This window comes from Xyrauchen texanus, chromosome 10 (genome assembly GCF_025860055.1).
Source record: "Xyrauchen texanus isolate HMW12.3.18 chromosome 10, RBS_HiC_50CHRs, whole genome shotgun sequence".
Lineage (NCBI taxonomy): Eukaryota > Metazoa > Chordata > Actinopteri > Cypriniformes > Catostomidae > Xyrauchen > Xyrauchen texanus.
Window position 1 is genome coordinate 24225760 of NC_068285.1, and position 13402 is coordinate 24239161.

The 13402-nt window shown below is 35.8% G+C and overlaps 1 protein-coding gene across 1 annotated transcript; it reads left to right on the forward strand.

Annotated features, from left to right (window-relative positions):
- Nucleotides 1-4279: 4279 nt before the first annotated feature.
- On the forward strand, nucleotides 4280-13402 carry vps45 (vacuolar protein sorting 45 homolog). Its single transcript, XM_052135972.1, has 15 exons — nucleotides 4280-4523; nucleotides 4846-4980; nucleotides 5072-5132; nucleotides 5278-5357; nucleotides 5559-5627; nucleotides 5728-5865; nucleotides 6456-6566; nucleotides 6945-7079; nucleotides 7262-7375; nucleotides 7493-7660; nucleotides 8151-8309; nucleotides 8707-8814; nucleotides 8936-9057; nucleotides 11557-11688; nucleotides 12415-13402. Exons 1-15 carry the CDS (start codon nucleotides 4431-4433, stop codon nucleotides 12494-12496), a joined length of 1707 nt encoding a protein of 568 aa, XP_051991932.1. The 5' UTR covers nucleotides 4280-4430; the 3' UTR covers nucleotides 12497-13402.

Consider the following 13402-nt stretch of genomic DNA (forward strand, 5'->3'; position numbering starts at 1 on the left):
GCTGGTGCATTGTCATTACCCATTGATGGTTGGGAATCATTTGTAGTTGGAAATGTGGCTCATGCCCCCCAAAATTTTTCTCATGGCACATTTTTGAAATCTCGATATAACCTTGTGGGATTATAAAACCGCAAAGGGCTGCAATTTAATTAAATAAATAAATAGTCTGCTCACTTTAAAGTTTATGTGTGTGGATGATCACAGTGTTTTCAGGGCGGTTCTGTGCTTGACAAATCCATTTTGTGCTTAGATTAACTGATGTGCTTCGAGTTTGGTTTTGTTTGCTTTGCTTACGTGCGCAGAGCACATTATATTTTAAGCCAGGTGTGCTCATCGATCACTAGACTGCCATTGGTCTCGATAACAGGCCAAAAGTGAAAGAGGATAGAGATAGCAATGGCAAAATAACTAAAATATTAAAGATGGATTAATTCGGATATGCGCCTAAATGGTCAAATACACTTTAAAATTCTGCCAAAATGCTCATCTTGGCAAAGTAATAATGTAAAGAGTCAGTTATGCCAAGTGAATGTAAACAGTGGGACAAAAAAGCTGTTTTGTATCAAAATGTCAGACTTGAAGTATAAATGTAACATAATAGACCTGCTGCTGTCTGCTATGTTGTTTTATCACTAATTAAACAATTTTTTTTACAATTCTTCCCATAAATCCTGCACCCCCGAGTCTTCTCTTGACTGTTGTACATGAAACTGGTGTTGAGCGGGTAGAATTCAATGAAGCTGTCAGCTGAGGACATGTTTCTCAAACTTGAGACTCTGTTGTACTTATCCTGATTGACTGACGAGTTTCTTTTTTGCCTTTGTTTTTTTTTTTTTTTACCTAATATTGTCTTTACGACACAAACACAAAGACAATGTTAAGCTTCATTTAACGAACCGAATAGCTTTCAGCAGTGTTTGATATAATGGCAAGTGATTTTCTAATGCCAAATTATCAATTTTGCATGATTACTCAAGGATAAGGTGTTGGAGTGATGGCTGCTGGAAATGGGACCTGTCTAGATTTGATAAAAAATGACAGTAGTGATGGTGCTGTTTTTACATTAGTAATGTCCTGACTATACATTATTAGATGAATAAAAGTACCAATTTCTTTCCATAAGAGCAAAATCTGTACATTATTCCAAACTTTTGGCCGCCAGTGTATATATAAAAATAAGACATAAAAAGTTGGGACAGTATGAAAAATGCTAATAAAAACAAAAAATAAGTGATTTGAAAATTATAATCACCATTTGCTGTATTGAAAGCTCTACAACTACACATTTTATGATGTTTTACCCTGTGAATTTCATCATTTTGTTTTTTTTAAAGTACAGTAATTTCAAATCAGATGTTTGCAAAAGTTGGGACTGTCAAGTGTTTACCACTGTGAAACATCATTATTTCTTCTAATAATACTTATTAAGCATTTGGGCACTAAAGATTTTTTAAGTTTAGAAAGTGGAATTTTCCCCCATTCATCCATTATGTAGGTCTTTAGCTGCACAATTGTACTGGGTCTTCGTTGCCACCTAATGTGCTTAATCATGCGCAACACATTCTCAATTGGAGATGGTCAGGACTGCAGGCAGGCCAATCTAGCACCCACACTCTCATTTACTAATTTACTGACATCAATGAGCTCATGTTTTGGTTGACAGGTTTAAGACCTTTCGACATATATGATGATGTTGGCATTTACACTCGTTTACATTTACAGGAAAAAAAAAATTTAAACGGTGCACTTTCCTCTGTGACCTGCCTGGTGTCAAGTTTCAACTTATACGAAATAGATATTAAAATTAATAAATGTCTATTTATTTTTTTATAATGTCTATTTTCTGTTTTTCAGAGAATGTATTTTTAACATGTGTATTTTTTCTTACTGTAGTGGCAGAGATTTTATAGTCAAAACAAGTGAAAAAATCTACCAGTGCTGAAGAAGTAATCCAAAGTATTTATAATACATTACTGACCTTCAATAATCTAATGAAATACACTTCAAATGACATTTTACAGCATGTATTCTGTAATCTGTAGTGGAATACATTTCAAAAGTAACCCTCCCATCCCTGCCTGAAGTAAATGTGAACAAAGCAGTGATCAAAGACTGCCAATTTTGCCCAAGACAAGAAAAATCTTCTACAATAACCGAAATTTGTTTTAGATGTCAAAATCTTACAGTGTGAACCCGACTTAAGCCATTCATTGGTGGATTTTTTCAGAAGTGTGGGACTACCAAAACATTGTTTTGTTTGTTTGACCAGATGACCAGCCAAACATAGCAACATTGGCCCAGCCACTATTTCAAAATGCTTTACTGTCAAAACATGTTGCAATAAATATGAACTTGATGAAATATTTGAATGTGGAAAGGTTTTGGTCTGAGGTCATCAATATCCACCTTTGAGATCCCACCTGGGATCTGGCTAGCACAGAAGTAGATGTGTTCTTATTTTAACAAAGCGGTACAAAAATGTATGATTTAACATGATAAACAATGATACAGAAAGGCTAACTTAAAGCTATTCACTGAAAGTCAACTTTCGTAAACGTTAATAATAACCAAAATCATTCTAGCAAGTCAGTCTACTGGTGGCCATCTTTGGAACATTCTCAGGAGGCCTTTTCCAGTCCTGCCAGTATTATGCTGAAACACACAAATGGGGATTGGCTCTTTTACCTGTAAGGCGGGTCTTCCTTTCTACATCTGTTGACTGTTGGGTGCTAGAGCATTTCTCCCATTCATTTAAATAGAAGTGGCCCGTCTCTGCTAAATAGTCTTTGTAATAGCTAAGCTACCTTGCAGAAAGTTGGAGAGCGCAACATTGACCGCTCACTTTTTCAGCCATCTGGGTTCCGGAAGTATTTTCCCCATTCATTTCTTCCATATACTTTTCATGAAATCCTTCATAAAAAAGTTGTGCCAAACCAACCAGCTCCGAGGTGAATCACAATATCACAAAATTTGAAAATCGGACATAAAGACAAAGTTACTGTAATGGACTACAATCCCATGAAGCATTGCGAATGATGTCATTGATTAAAAAACAATGGGAATATATAAAACTATTGATTTTAGGTTGTTGATTATAAGTATGGAAACAATATATTTATGTTTATTGCAAAATATCCCGATATGTACAAATATATTAGTAGTTTAAGGGTGGAGGGAGACTGACTCGATTACATTTGGTCGCTCCGAGCCACGTTTCGTGGGTTTCGTTAGACACGGATCTCTGATTGGTGGAGCTTCTCTGCGTATCATGGGTAATGTTGTTGTTTACCATGAATGCAACTATCAAACTTGATTTTTAAACATTAATGTTGAGTTAACGCAGACGGATGACTTCAATGGACGGAGCTCGTGGTAGGTCTGTCTTTAAAGGTTTATAAGTTATCTTTGAAAATCAATTAGTCTATGGGATTTTTACTTCCGGAACCAGACAGTTGCACTCTATTGCTGCTTTCCATTTGAAGTAACCGAGTTCTGATACCCAAGTTAAGGGTTGATCAAGCTTCCCCGACTTCACAAGTCAAGTGTCTGACTTCGAGCAGGGTTGCAGTCATTATTTTTAAGTAGAAGGTTGGAAAAATTTGAATGCGCCATAAGAGTGCCATGAAATAGAGCGGTTCAGCCATAACTATTTGCCATGGGGTCTGAAATTTCCTATGGATTTTATTTTTCAATTTATGAGTAAAATAAGTTCTGTGGTAAACATTACTTAAAGATACATAGAAGTTTTGTTGTACAACATAAAATACACACAGTCATACCTCAAACCTAATTTTTGAAGCCGCTGTGTTTAAAAAAAAATTTGCTAACAAGTTGCTAAATAAGGACTATAACTACCACAAGCATTTACGTGTAAATACCTGACGAAATGGAAAACTGATGTAGTCCTTATTTAGCAACTTGTTAGCTGATAACGGCCAATTGATTTAATTTATTATACATTTTCATATACATATATATATATATATATATATATATATATATATATATATATATATATTTAATTATAATTTAAAATGTTTTAATTAATAGCAGATAAAATATAACTGATGATCCACCTCGCCCTCACCAATATGGCGTTTTATGTACTACGATTTATTTGGTAGCTCTGAATTATGGGATATTTTTCTAGGTACTTACGAACTGTTTGCAGACCAGTTTAACTATATATTGAACCCATAAGTCTAGCAGATCCTTAGATCAAAAACTGATCCCAGATCAGATGTTTACTGAACGCACTCTGACACCGGAAGTATTTGTAAGCTCCAACAGTTGTCTCCCATTGTCAACAATATTTTTATACGGGAGCTTACTGATCAAAAGAACCCTTTATATTTCGTTAAACATCTGTAAAACGATCGGAGCATTGGACCCATTCTTACTGACAATTACAAAATAGAGAAAATAACAAAATGAATGTGACTCTGGCTGTCAAGCAGTATATTTCCAAAATGATAGAGAGCAGCGGTCCGGGGATGAAGGTGCTGCTTATGGATAAAGAGACGGTAAATAAATGTAAACATAAGTAAAGTAAATGTACAAGTTATTTATATTTTCTTAAACCACGGATAGTTTGGTATTATGTGCAGTGCGTATGGGTTATGATGTTGCCTGACATGTATCACTCAACCTTTTGCTATTGAATAAAATGTCCATTTTCTTAAATGCCCCAAAATGCTGTCTAGGTGTGCAGCTCACTTCTTTTTTTTTTTACTCAAGTGACACCGCCAGTAACAAAATGGTGGCGGCCAGCCAGTTGTATATGAGTGTAATTTCACATATCTTTTAATTGATCTTGAATGAATATGTGTATGTTAATCTTTATAGACCAGCATAGTAAGTGTGGTCTACACACAATCTGAGATACTGCAGAAGGAAGTCTACCTTTTTGAGCGCATTGACTCACAAAATCGAGACAACATGAAGCATCTTAAGGCTATCTGCTTTCTCCGGCCAACCAAGGTATCAAAGTCTCTTGTACAATATGCATACATATAGATTAGACTGCAGATAATTTACTACTTATTTCATGCTTGCACCTCTCTGTTTTCAGGAAAACGTAGAACACCTGATTCAAGAGCTTCGCCGACCAAAGTATAGTGTCTATTTCATCTGTGAGTAGCAGCAATAGATAAATGGGCACAATTAATCTCGGCTTTAACTCTCCGTATTCTTCATTTGCATCATTTTTGCAGCTGATGAGGATGGGCATAAGATGCACTGAATTCATGACTTCTGATTTTTTTTTTTTCTATGTAGATTTCAGTAATGTGATCAGTAAGAGTGAAGTCAAGGCCTTGGCTGAGGCAGACGAACAAGAAGTAGTTGCAGAGGTGCAGGTGCGTGAAGTCTCCTTTATAATAATATCGTTGGCACTAGTAGTATATTGCTTACTGCTAGATATATTTATGTTGTTAAACTAAAGAAGTGTTTATATAATAATAATAATAATAAATACATTGTTCATGTTTTGGAATCTGAATTAATGAAATTGATGTTGCATGTTTCATTCTAATTGAATTGCTTTTACTTTACTGTAGGAGTTCTATGGAGATTTCATTGCAGTAAACCCTCACCTTTTCTCCCTAAACATTCAAGGAGTATCCAGGGTAAGAGAAAATGTGGACTCTTTGTTCTTCAAGACTGTTTGGGACTCTAGAAGGTTCTAGAAGGTTTCAGGCCTATTGTAAAAAATCCCTTCGTTTATAGGGTCGCAGGTGGGAGCCCAGTGTACTGCCTCGTGTTACTCAAGGTCTAACTTCAGTATTGCTGGCTTTGAAGAAATGCCCCATGATCCGCTACCAACTGTCTTCTGACATGTCCAAAAGGATGGCAGAGAGTGTCAAAGTAAGCCTTTACTTTTATGCATCTTTGTAAATACATCTGTAATCTGCCACCATACATAAATGGTTTGATTATTGGAGTTTTTTTCACTCCATAGAATAGGACTGCACGATTATGACGAAAATCGTAATCAGCGATCATTTTGCTTGATATTGTAATATTTTAGATTAAAATACTTTTGTAGTGCAATTGCATAGCATATTCCTTATGTAGGCTACACATCCAAAACAAGCTGATAATTGTTCCTGAAAAGCAAGTGTTTTTAAATTTAGAACAAATTATACTCAGAAAGTTTGCGCCAATACGTAATTTTTTATATGCTAATAGACTAATTAAAACAGATTTTCTGACTGCCTATAGCATCCACGCACACAACGGACCTAAGCACATTGTAAATAGAAAGTCATGACTCTACATAAATTGACACTTTTCTTGATTTATTGCAGCAGCTGTAATTGTAATATCGATTATTTTTTCGATGAATTGTGCAGCCCTACCGTAGATGTCAGTTTGCAACAAGACTTCTATTTTAGAGATGTATCTCTTCCTTGATGAAACTGTGAGAACTTGTTTACCGTTTGTGTCTACTACAGCAAATCATTACTAAGGAGTACGAGCTGTTTGACTTCAGAAAAACAGAAGTACCTCCTCTTCTCCTGATTTTAGACAGAAGTGATGATGCCATAACTCCTCTTCTCAACCAGGCAAGAAACAACGTCTCCTTTTTTAAAATTATTATTTTTTTTTTTTTTCTCCTTTTTTTTTTTTTTACAGATTTTCAGTAGATGGGACCCTCATGCTGTAATACAGAATAAAATCTTATAGTAAAATCATAAACCTGACCACTAGAGGGTGATAGAGCCCATGGTTTTATTCTGGATTATCTGGGAAATTGGTAAAACAGCATTTTAGTATCAAGTTTTAGTGTTAGACACTACATAGAATCTTTTTTCATTCTCTTTCTCCTTTTTTAAAAATGCAGCCAGTGTGCTCTAGTTTTGCTTAAAACAATCGTAGTTCAACAGCCAAATAAATATTCCATAGCAATTTAGTCTTAATATGTACACATTTCCTTTCTGTAGTGGACATATCAGGCTATGGTTCATGAGCTACTGGGCCTCAATAACAACCGCATAGACCTGTCAAGAGTGCCTGGAATCAGTAAAGACCTACGGGAGGTGGTCTTATCTGCAGAAAATGATGAGTTTTATGCAAATGTGAGTAACAATTGTCTTGTAGTTAGAGGTGCATCCACAGATGACAATAAAGTGTAATACATCATGAAATGATTTACTAGAGTAATTTAATTTTCATCACACAAAAATGTACTTGTATGTAAGTTAATGTAATACAGTGTATATCTGCTTAGATGTTTTATCACTCTCTTTCTGTCAATCAGAACTTGTACATGAATTTTGGTGAGATTGGAACAAACATCAAGAACTTGATGGAGGATTTCCAGAAGAAAAAGCCCAAGGACCAACAGAAATTAGAATCCATATCTGATATGAAGGTTAGAAGGCTGCTGCAGAACTCTTTCTCTGCAGAACAAACCTATATAATGAGTGTTGTATCATTGTGTCAAGAATCTATTATTTTATTTATATACTACTTCCTGCTCTCTTTTTAGGCATTTGTGGATAACTACCCTCAGTTTAAGAAAATGTCAGGCACAGTGTCGAAGCACGTGACCGTGGTTGGGGAGCTGTCTCGCCTGGTCAGTGAGAGACAACTCATGGAGGTCTCAGAGGTGGAGCAGGAACTGGCCTGCCAGAATGACCATTCCAGTGTGCAGCAGGTCAGACACTTATCAGAAACTGAATACAGGCCTGTATTTAAGATGACAGTCTTTAATTTTTTCACCAAGTGCTCATTTATGTGTAAGTGAATGCATAGATATTCATAATTAATTTATATACATTGGTTTTTGTCATCATTATCATTAATGTCCTGACTATACTTTGTGATCAATTGAATGCCACTTTGGTGAATTAAAGTACCAATTTCCTTCTGAAACAGCAAAATCTGTACATTATTCCAAACTTTTGGCCACCAGTGTATATTGTAGAGTAACACTCCAAAATGTTTCCAAAATGGAATTGAGTTGTGAACTGAATGACGAGAGGGAAAGACTGGGTGCCTCAAAAATATATTGACAATAAATTGTCAACGCGCAACATTTTTTATTGTTTTTTATCTTGCTATCTGAGTACAAAAATGAACAGAGCGCAATAACAAATAATAATAACAAAATGTAGGAAATAATGTACTTGTTCCTCTTTCTGCAGAATGTGAGACGGCTACTGCAGAACCCTCGACTGAATGAAATCGATGCTGTGCGGCTTGTGATGCTGTATGCACTTCGCTATGAGAAACACAGCAGCAGTATCCTGCCCAGCCTTATGGAGGAGCTCAACCGCAGAGGAGTGTCCGAGAGACACCGCAAGGTGAGGGCCATCAGATCTTTCCAGTTGTCCTAGTATGTATTAATAAAGATGGGCGATCCAGGCTGCTATGGCCGGGATGGGTGGGGCCAGGTCGTGATTCTACACACCCGGTCCCTTATCAGGCTAATCAAGCCTCCGAGAGGGATAAAGGCCGACTGCGGAGGATTGTGCAGGAGAGAGAGATAGTTTACGGACATGTCCGTCATGTGTGTTTGTTTCTTCTGTTTCAGTTTATTATTAAAATATTATTTAAATTGACAAGCCACTTCTCGCATCCTCCTTTCCATTGACTTCTTTACACATGATTAAGTCAGGTTGATTAATTACAAAAAATGTAACTTCTAAACTATGGAAACTATGTACCGATATGCTTTACTTTGCCTCATCTGTGCTTCAGATGGTACAGGCCGTGGTGGAATATGGGGGCAAACGAGTCAGAGGAAGTGACCTCATCACTCCCACAGATGCTGTGGCCATTACCAAACAATTTTTCAAAGGACTTAAGGTTGAACATTTGTTTACTAATGTGTTTTCTTGACACGTTATATCGCCAAAGTAACATGCTCGGTTTAAAAAATAAGCTTTGGCAGACTTGTTTGTGATCATGTTTGTGTGTGTTTGAACAGGGTGTTGAGAATGTGTACACACAGCATCAGCCTCTGCTACATGACACACTGGATCAGCTGATCAAGGGTCGTTTGAAGGATAGCCAGTTCCCCTACCTCGGGCCAAATTCTCTGAGAGACAGGTGACACAGAAAACAATAATAGACTGACACACACACTCGTATAGTAAATATATCAGTGAACATGTATTGATATTTTATGTAAGTGTTTGTTATTTTTATAGCTTTAACCTCCCACCGGTTAAATTAGTTTCAAATAAATTGATTATTTATTTATTAGTTGAAATATACATATACATATAGTTGAAATCAGAAGTTTACATACACTTAGCTTGAAGTCATTAAAACTAATTTAACCATTCCACAGATTTCATATTAGCAAACTATAGTTTTGGCAAGTCGTTTAGGACATCTACTTTGTGTATGACACAAGTAATTTTTCCAAAAATTGTTTACAGACACTCTTTCACTTTTCACAATTCACTTTTAATTGACTACGTCACAATTCCAGTGGGTCAGAAGTTTACTTACACTAAGTTAACTGTGCTTTTAAGATGCTTGGAAAATTCCAGAAATTATGTCAAGCCTAATTTAGCTTCTGATAATTGGCTAATTAGAGTCAATTGAGGTGTTCCTGTGAATGCATTTTAAGGTCTATCTTCAAACTCATTGCCGCTTTGCTTGACATCATGGGAAAATCAAAAGAAATCAGCCAAGACCTCAGAAAAAGTCTGGTTCATTCTTGGGAGCAATTTCTAAACACCTGAACGTACCACGTTCATCTGTACAAACAATAGTTTGAACCTGAACAACAGCAAAGGACCTTGTGAAGATGCTGGAGGAAACAGGTAGACAAGTATCTATATCCACAGTAAAACGAGTCCTATATCAACATAACCTGAAAGGCTGCTCAGTAAGGAAGAAGCTACTGCTCCAAAACCGCCATAAAAAAGACAGACTACAGTTTAATAGTGCACATGGTTTGATGAAGCAAATACATTTTGGCCATAATGACCATAATTATGTTTGGAGGGAAAAGGATGAGGCTTGCAAGCCTAAGAACCCCATCCCAAACAGAAAAACTGAGTTTAAATGTATTTGGCTATGGTGTATGAAAACTGTGTGTGTGTGTGTGTGTGTGTGTGTGTGTGTGTGTGTGTGTGTGTGTGTGTAAATATATGTATATCCCACTGATTCATGAGATTAGGGACAAAAAGTCACTACACACAAAAGTCATCTCTATGTTAAAAATCAAGAAATTCATACCAATAAAAATATTGGTCCAATCTAAAGGAAATGTATATACTCAGAGCATTAATTACTTTTAATTTTGTTAAATGCATGCTCTATACTTGGAAGCACATCCAACTTAACAACTTGTCCTCCGCAACAGGTCACAATGTTAAACTGCCAAACAAAGTGTTTAAAAATGCAACAAATTTATAAATGAAAGGTAGGGATCTGTAAGATATACAATTCACAAATAAACTTTAAATTATATTTTCCATAAAATCAAATTTGTGTCCTCACTTTGCATCAACTCTGTCAGATTTTTCACAATCCTTAATAAATCTGTCAATGACATGGTCAGCTATCTGAGGACCCAGTTCCTGTGGTGTGTACAGTACCACACATGGTTATGATGGAAAAAGATACAATTTTGTCTTTTAGAATGGTATGAATGCAGAAAATTCTAGAATGTATTTGATCACTTAACTCCTTCACTGAAAACAATTATTAGATAATTTAAGGTGTATACACTCTTGTTGGATAGATCAAATTAAAATAGCATAAAATTCATGAAATGTATAACTAGTGGCTTCCTATATCAAACTTTTAATAGGGGATACCTCAATAAAATCAATGTTAGTTAAAGGAATAGTTCACCTAAAAATGAAAATTCTCTATTCATTTACTCATCCTTATGCCATACCAGTTGTGTATGACTTTTTCTTCTGCAGAACACAAATTATGATTTTTAGAAGAATCACAAAGGCATCATAAAAGTAATCCATATGACTCCAGTATTTTAATCCATGTCTTCTGAAGTGATATGATAGGTGTGGGTGAGAAACAGATCAATATTAAAGTTCTATTTTGCTAGAAATTATTCTCCCTGCCCAGTATGGGGCGATATGCATAAAGAATCTGAATCACCAAAAATGCAATAGAAGAATGTGAAAGATTGACTGAGCTGGGAGGAGAATTTATAGTAAAAAAGGACTTTTATCTGTTTCTCACCCACACCTATCATATCACTTCTGAAGATATTGATTTAACCACTGGAGTCATATGGATTACTTTTATGCTGACATTTGTAAGTTTTGGAGCTTCAAAATTTTGACACCCATTCACTTGCATTGTATAGAACAAAAGAGCGGAGAAATTCTTCTGATGAACTTCATTTGAGGTCAGCAGAAGAAAGAAAGTCATACACCTCTGCGATGGCATGAGAGTGAGTAAATGATGAGATCATTTTCATTTGTGGGTGAACTATCCCTTTTAATGTACAAGATTACCATGCAGAAGCTTGGACTAATGTGATTTAAAATTGCTCTAACTTAGACACTTACTTGGACTATTGTGTTCCTGAGAAAAGCTCATTCTGTCTGCACCCTTCAGACCTCAAGACATTATCGTCTTTATAATTGGTGGAGCCACTTATGAGGAGGCATTGACTGTTTATAACCTGAACCGCACAATGCCAGGGGTGCGCATCGTACTCGGGGGCACGTCCATTCTCAACACTAAGAGGTCAGTCTCTTTAAATACTCTCAATGTTTTCATCTCTTTTTCACCACCTCACCTCTTTCCATTTGGCCTCTGGCATCCTAGTCTTTGTTTTATTTTTGCCCCCCAAAAATTACATTTCTGTCATCATTTACTCGCCTTCATGAACATAAAAGGAGATGTTAGGTAAAATGTAAGCCTCAGTCACCATTGACTTTAATTGCACCTTTTTCCATACAGTGAGAAAATGATGACAGAATTGTAATTTTTGCTTGAACTATCCCATTAAGCATTTTTTAGCATCTGATTTGAAATCTCTCGGGCATTGCATCACTAATTTTAAATAGTGTTTAGCAATACATTCTTATAATTTATTTATTTGGTCACATGCAATGTTAATTTATTACTCCATATATGACCCTTGATTTTTCAAAACTGATGAATTTAGTTTTTTCTAAACACATTCATAAACCATAACTAATTTCCACCTAGTTTAACCAGAACTGTGGCTATTGTACTCTGTAGAAAGCGTAATTTGCCTCTCTAAACTTCCTAAAACTACATTTGTAATTCAGATGTACTGTATATAAAGAACCATTTTGCTTTCTATTTGCTTGTCATATCTCCATTCCATGTATCACTTTGTGTGATGATAGACATCTTCTGTATCCCACTGTAGTTTGTGTAAACCTGAGTCTGCAAAATACAGTGAGTGCTCATTTTTACCCAAATTTGTTCCCATTGTTACAGCTTCCTGGAGGAAGTGATGCTCTCGGTAGGCTCTGCAGGTGACAGGACACAAGGAGCAAGCCGTCATCCAAGTCGACGCTAAAGTATTATAATCATCACTCATATTTATGTGTGCTTACTCAGTGCTGACTGTCTACTGAACCCTGAGCTGAGCACATTGTTCCCTCTGTTTCTCACTCCTGACATTCCTTTAAAACGTATCACTTAATTTTAGTCAAGATATTGTGTAAGCAGGGTGTTGCTGATGATGTGTGAAACTTTCTAAATGTGCATTAATTTCATTATCATGTGTAAATAATGTTGACATGCAGTGTTGCTGCATTTAGACAGATGGATCATGCTTGGACAGATGATCACATGAATGCATTAAGTGTCTGTATATAAAAAAGAAAAGTTAAAATGCTGCTTTTGCTCTATATATAACATGGGCAACAATGTTACTGTGAAATGTGCTTTAAAGGTCCCTATCATTCCATCACCCTGGAAAATCATTTTAATCAGTTTGTTTATAAACTGAGCAAAATCAAGTCTTTAGCGCTTGAGTTTTGAAAAATTCAAAGTGGTCCTCCATATTTTTATGTAAGTATTCACATCGTTGTCCAGCTACATGAAATGACATGCTACAATTATGCAGACATGGATAAATGTGTTTTTAAAAAAGATAAAATAATATGTAATATTTAATAATGTGCTTTATTTGTTCATGAATAATTTAGCTCATTGATTCAAACATTGCGAGTAAGTACTGAAGTATTTATGTCTATCAGAGACCATACAACAGCATTTAGAGCATTAATTTCTATTTTGTATGGGATGACTGTTCTTGGTAGACAAATCATGACACTCAAGAAAACACACTAATGGGTTTTGTTTTCTGTATGTGCATGCACAGCTTTTTTTGCCATCTAATTTGTCTTTGGCTTTGTGCAACTGGCTTGATATTATGAATACAATTCAAATATTGTATGATTCTTTTCAATAAATGAAA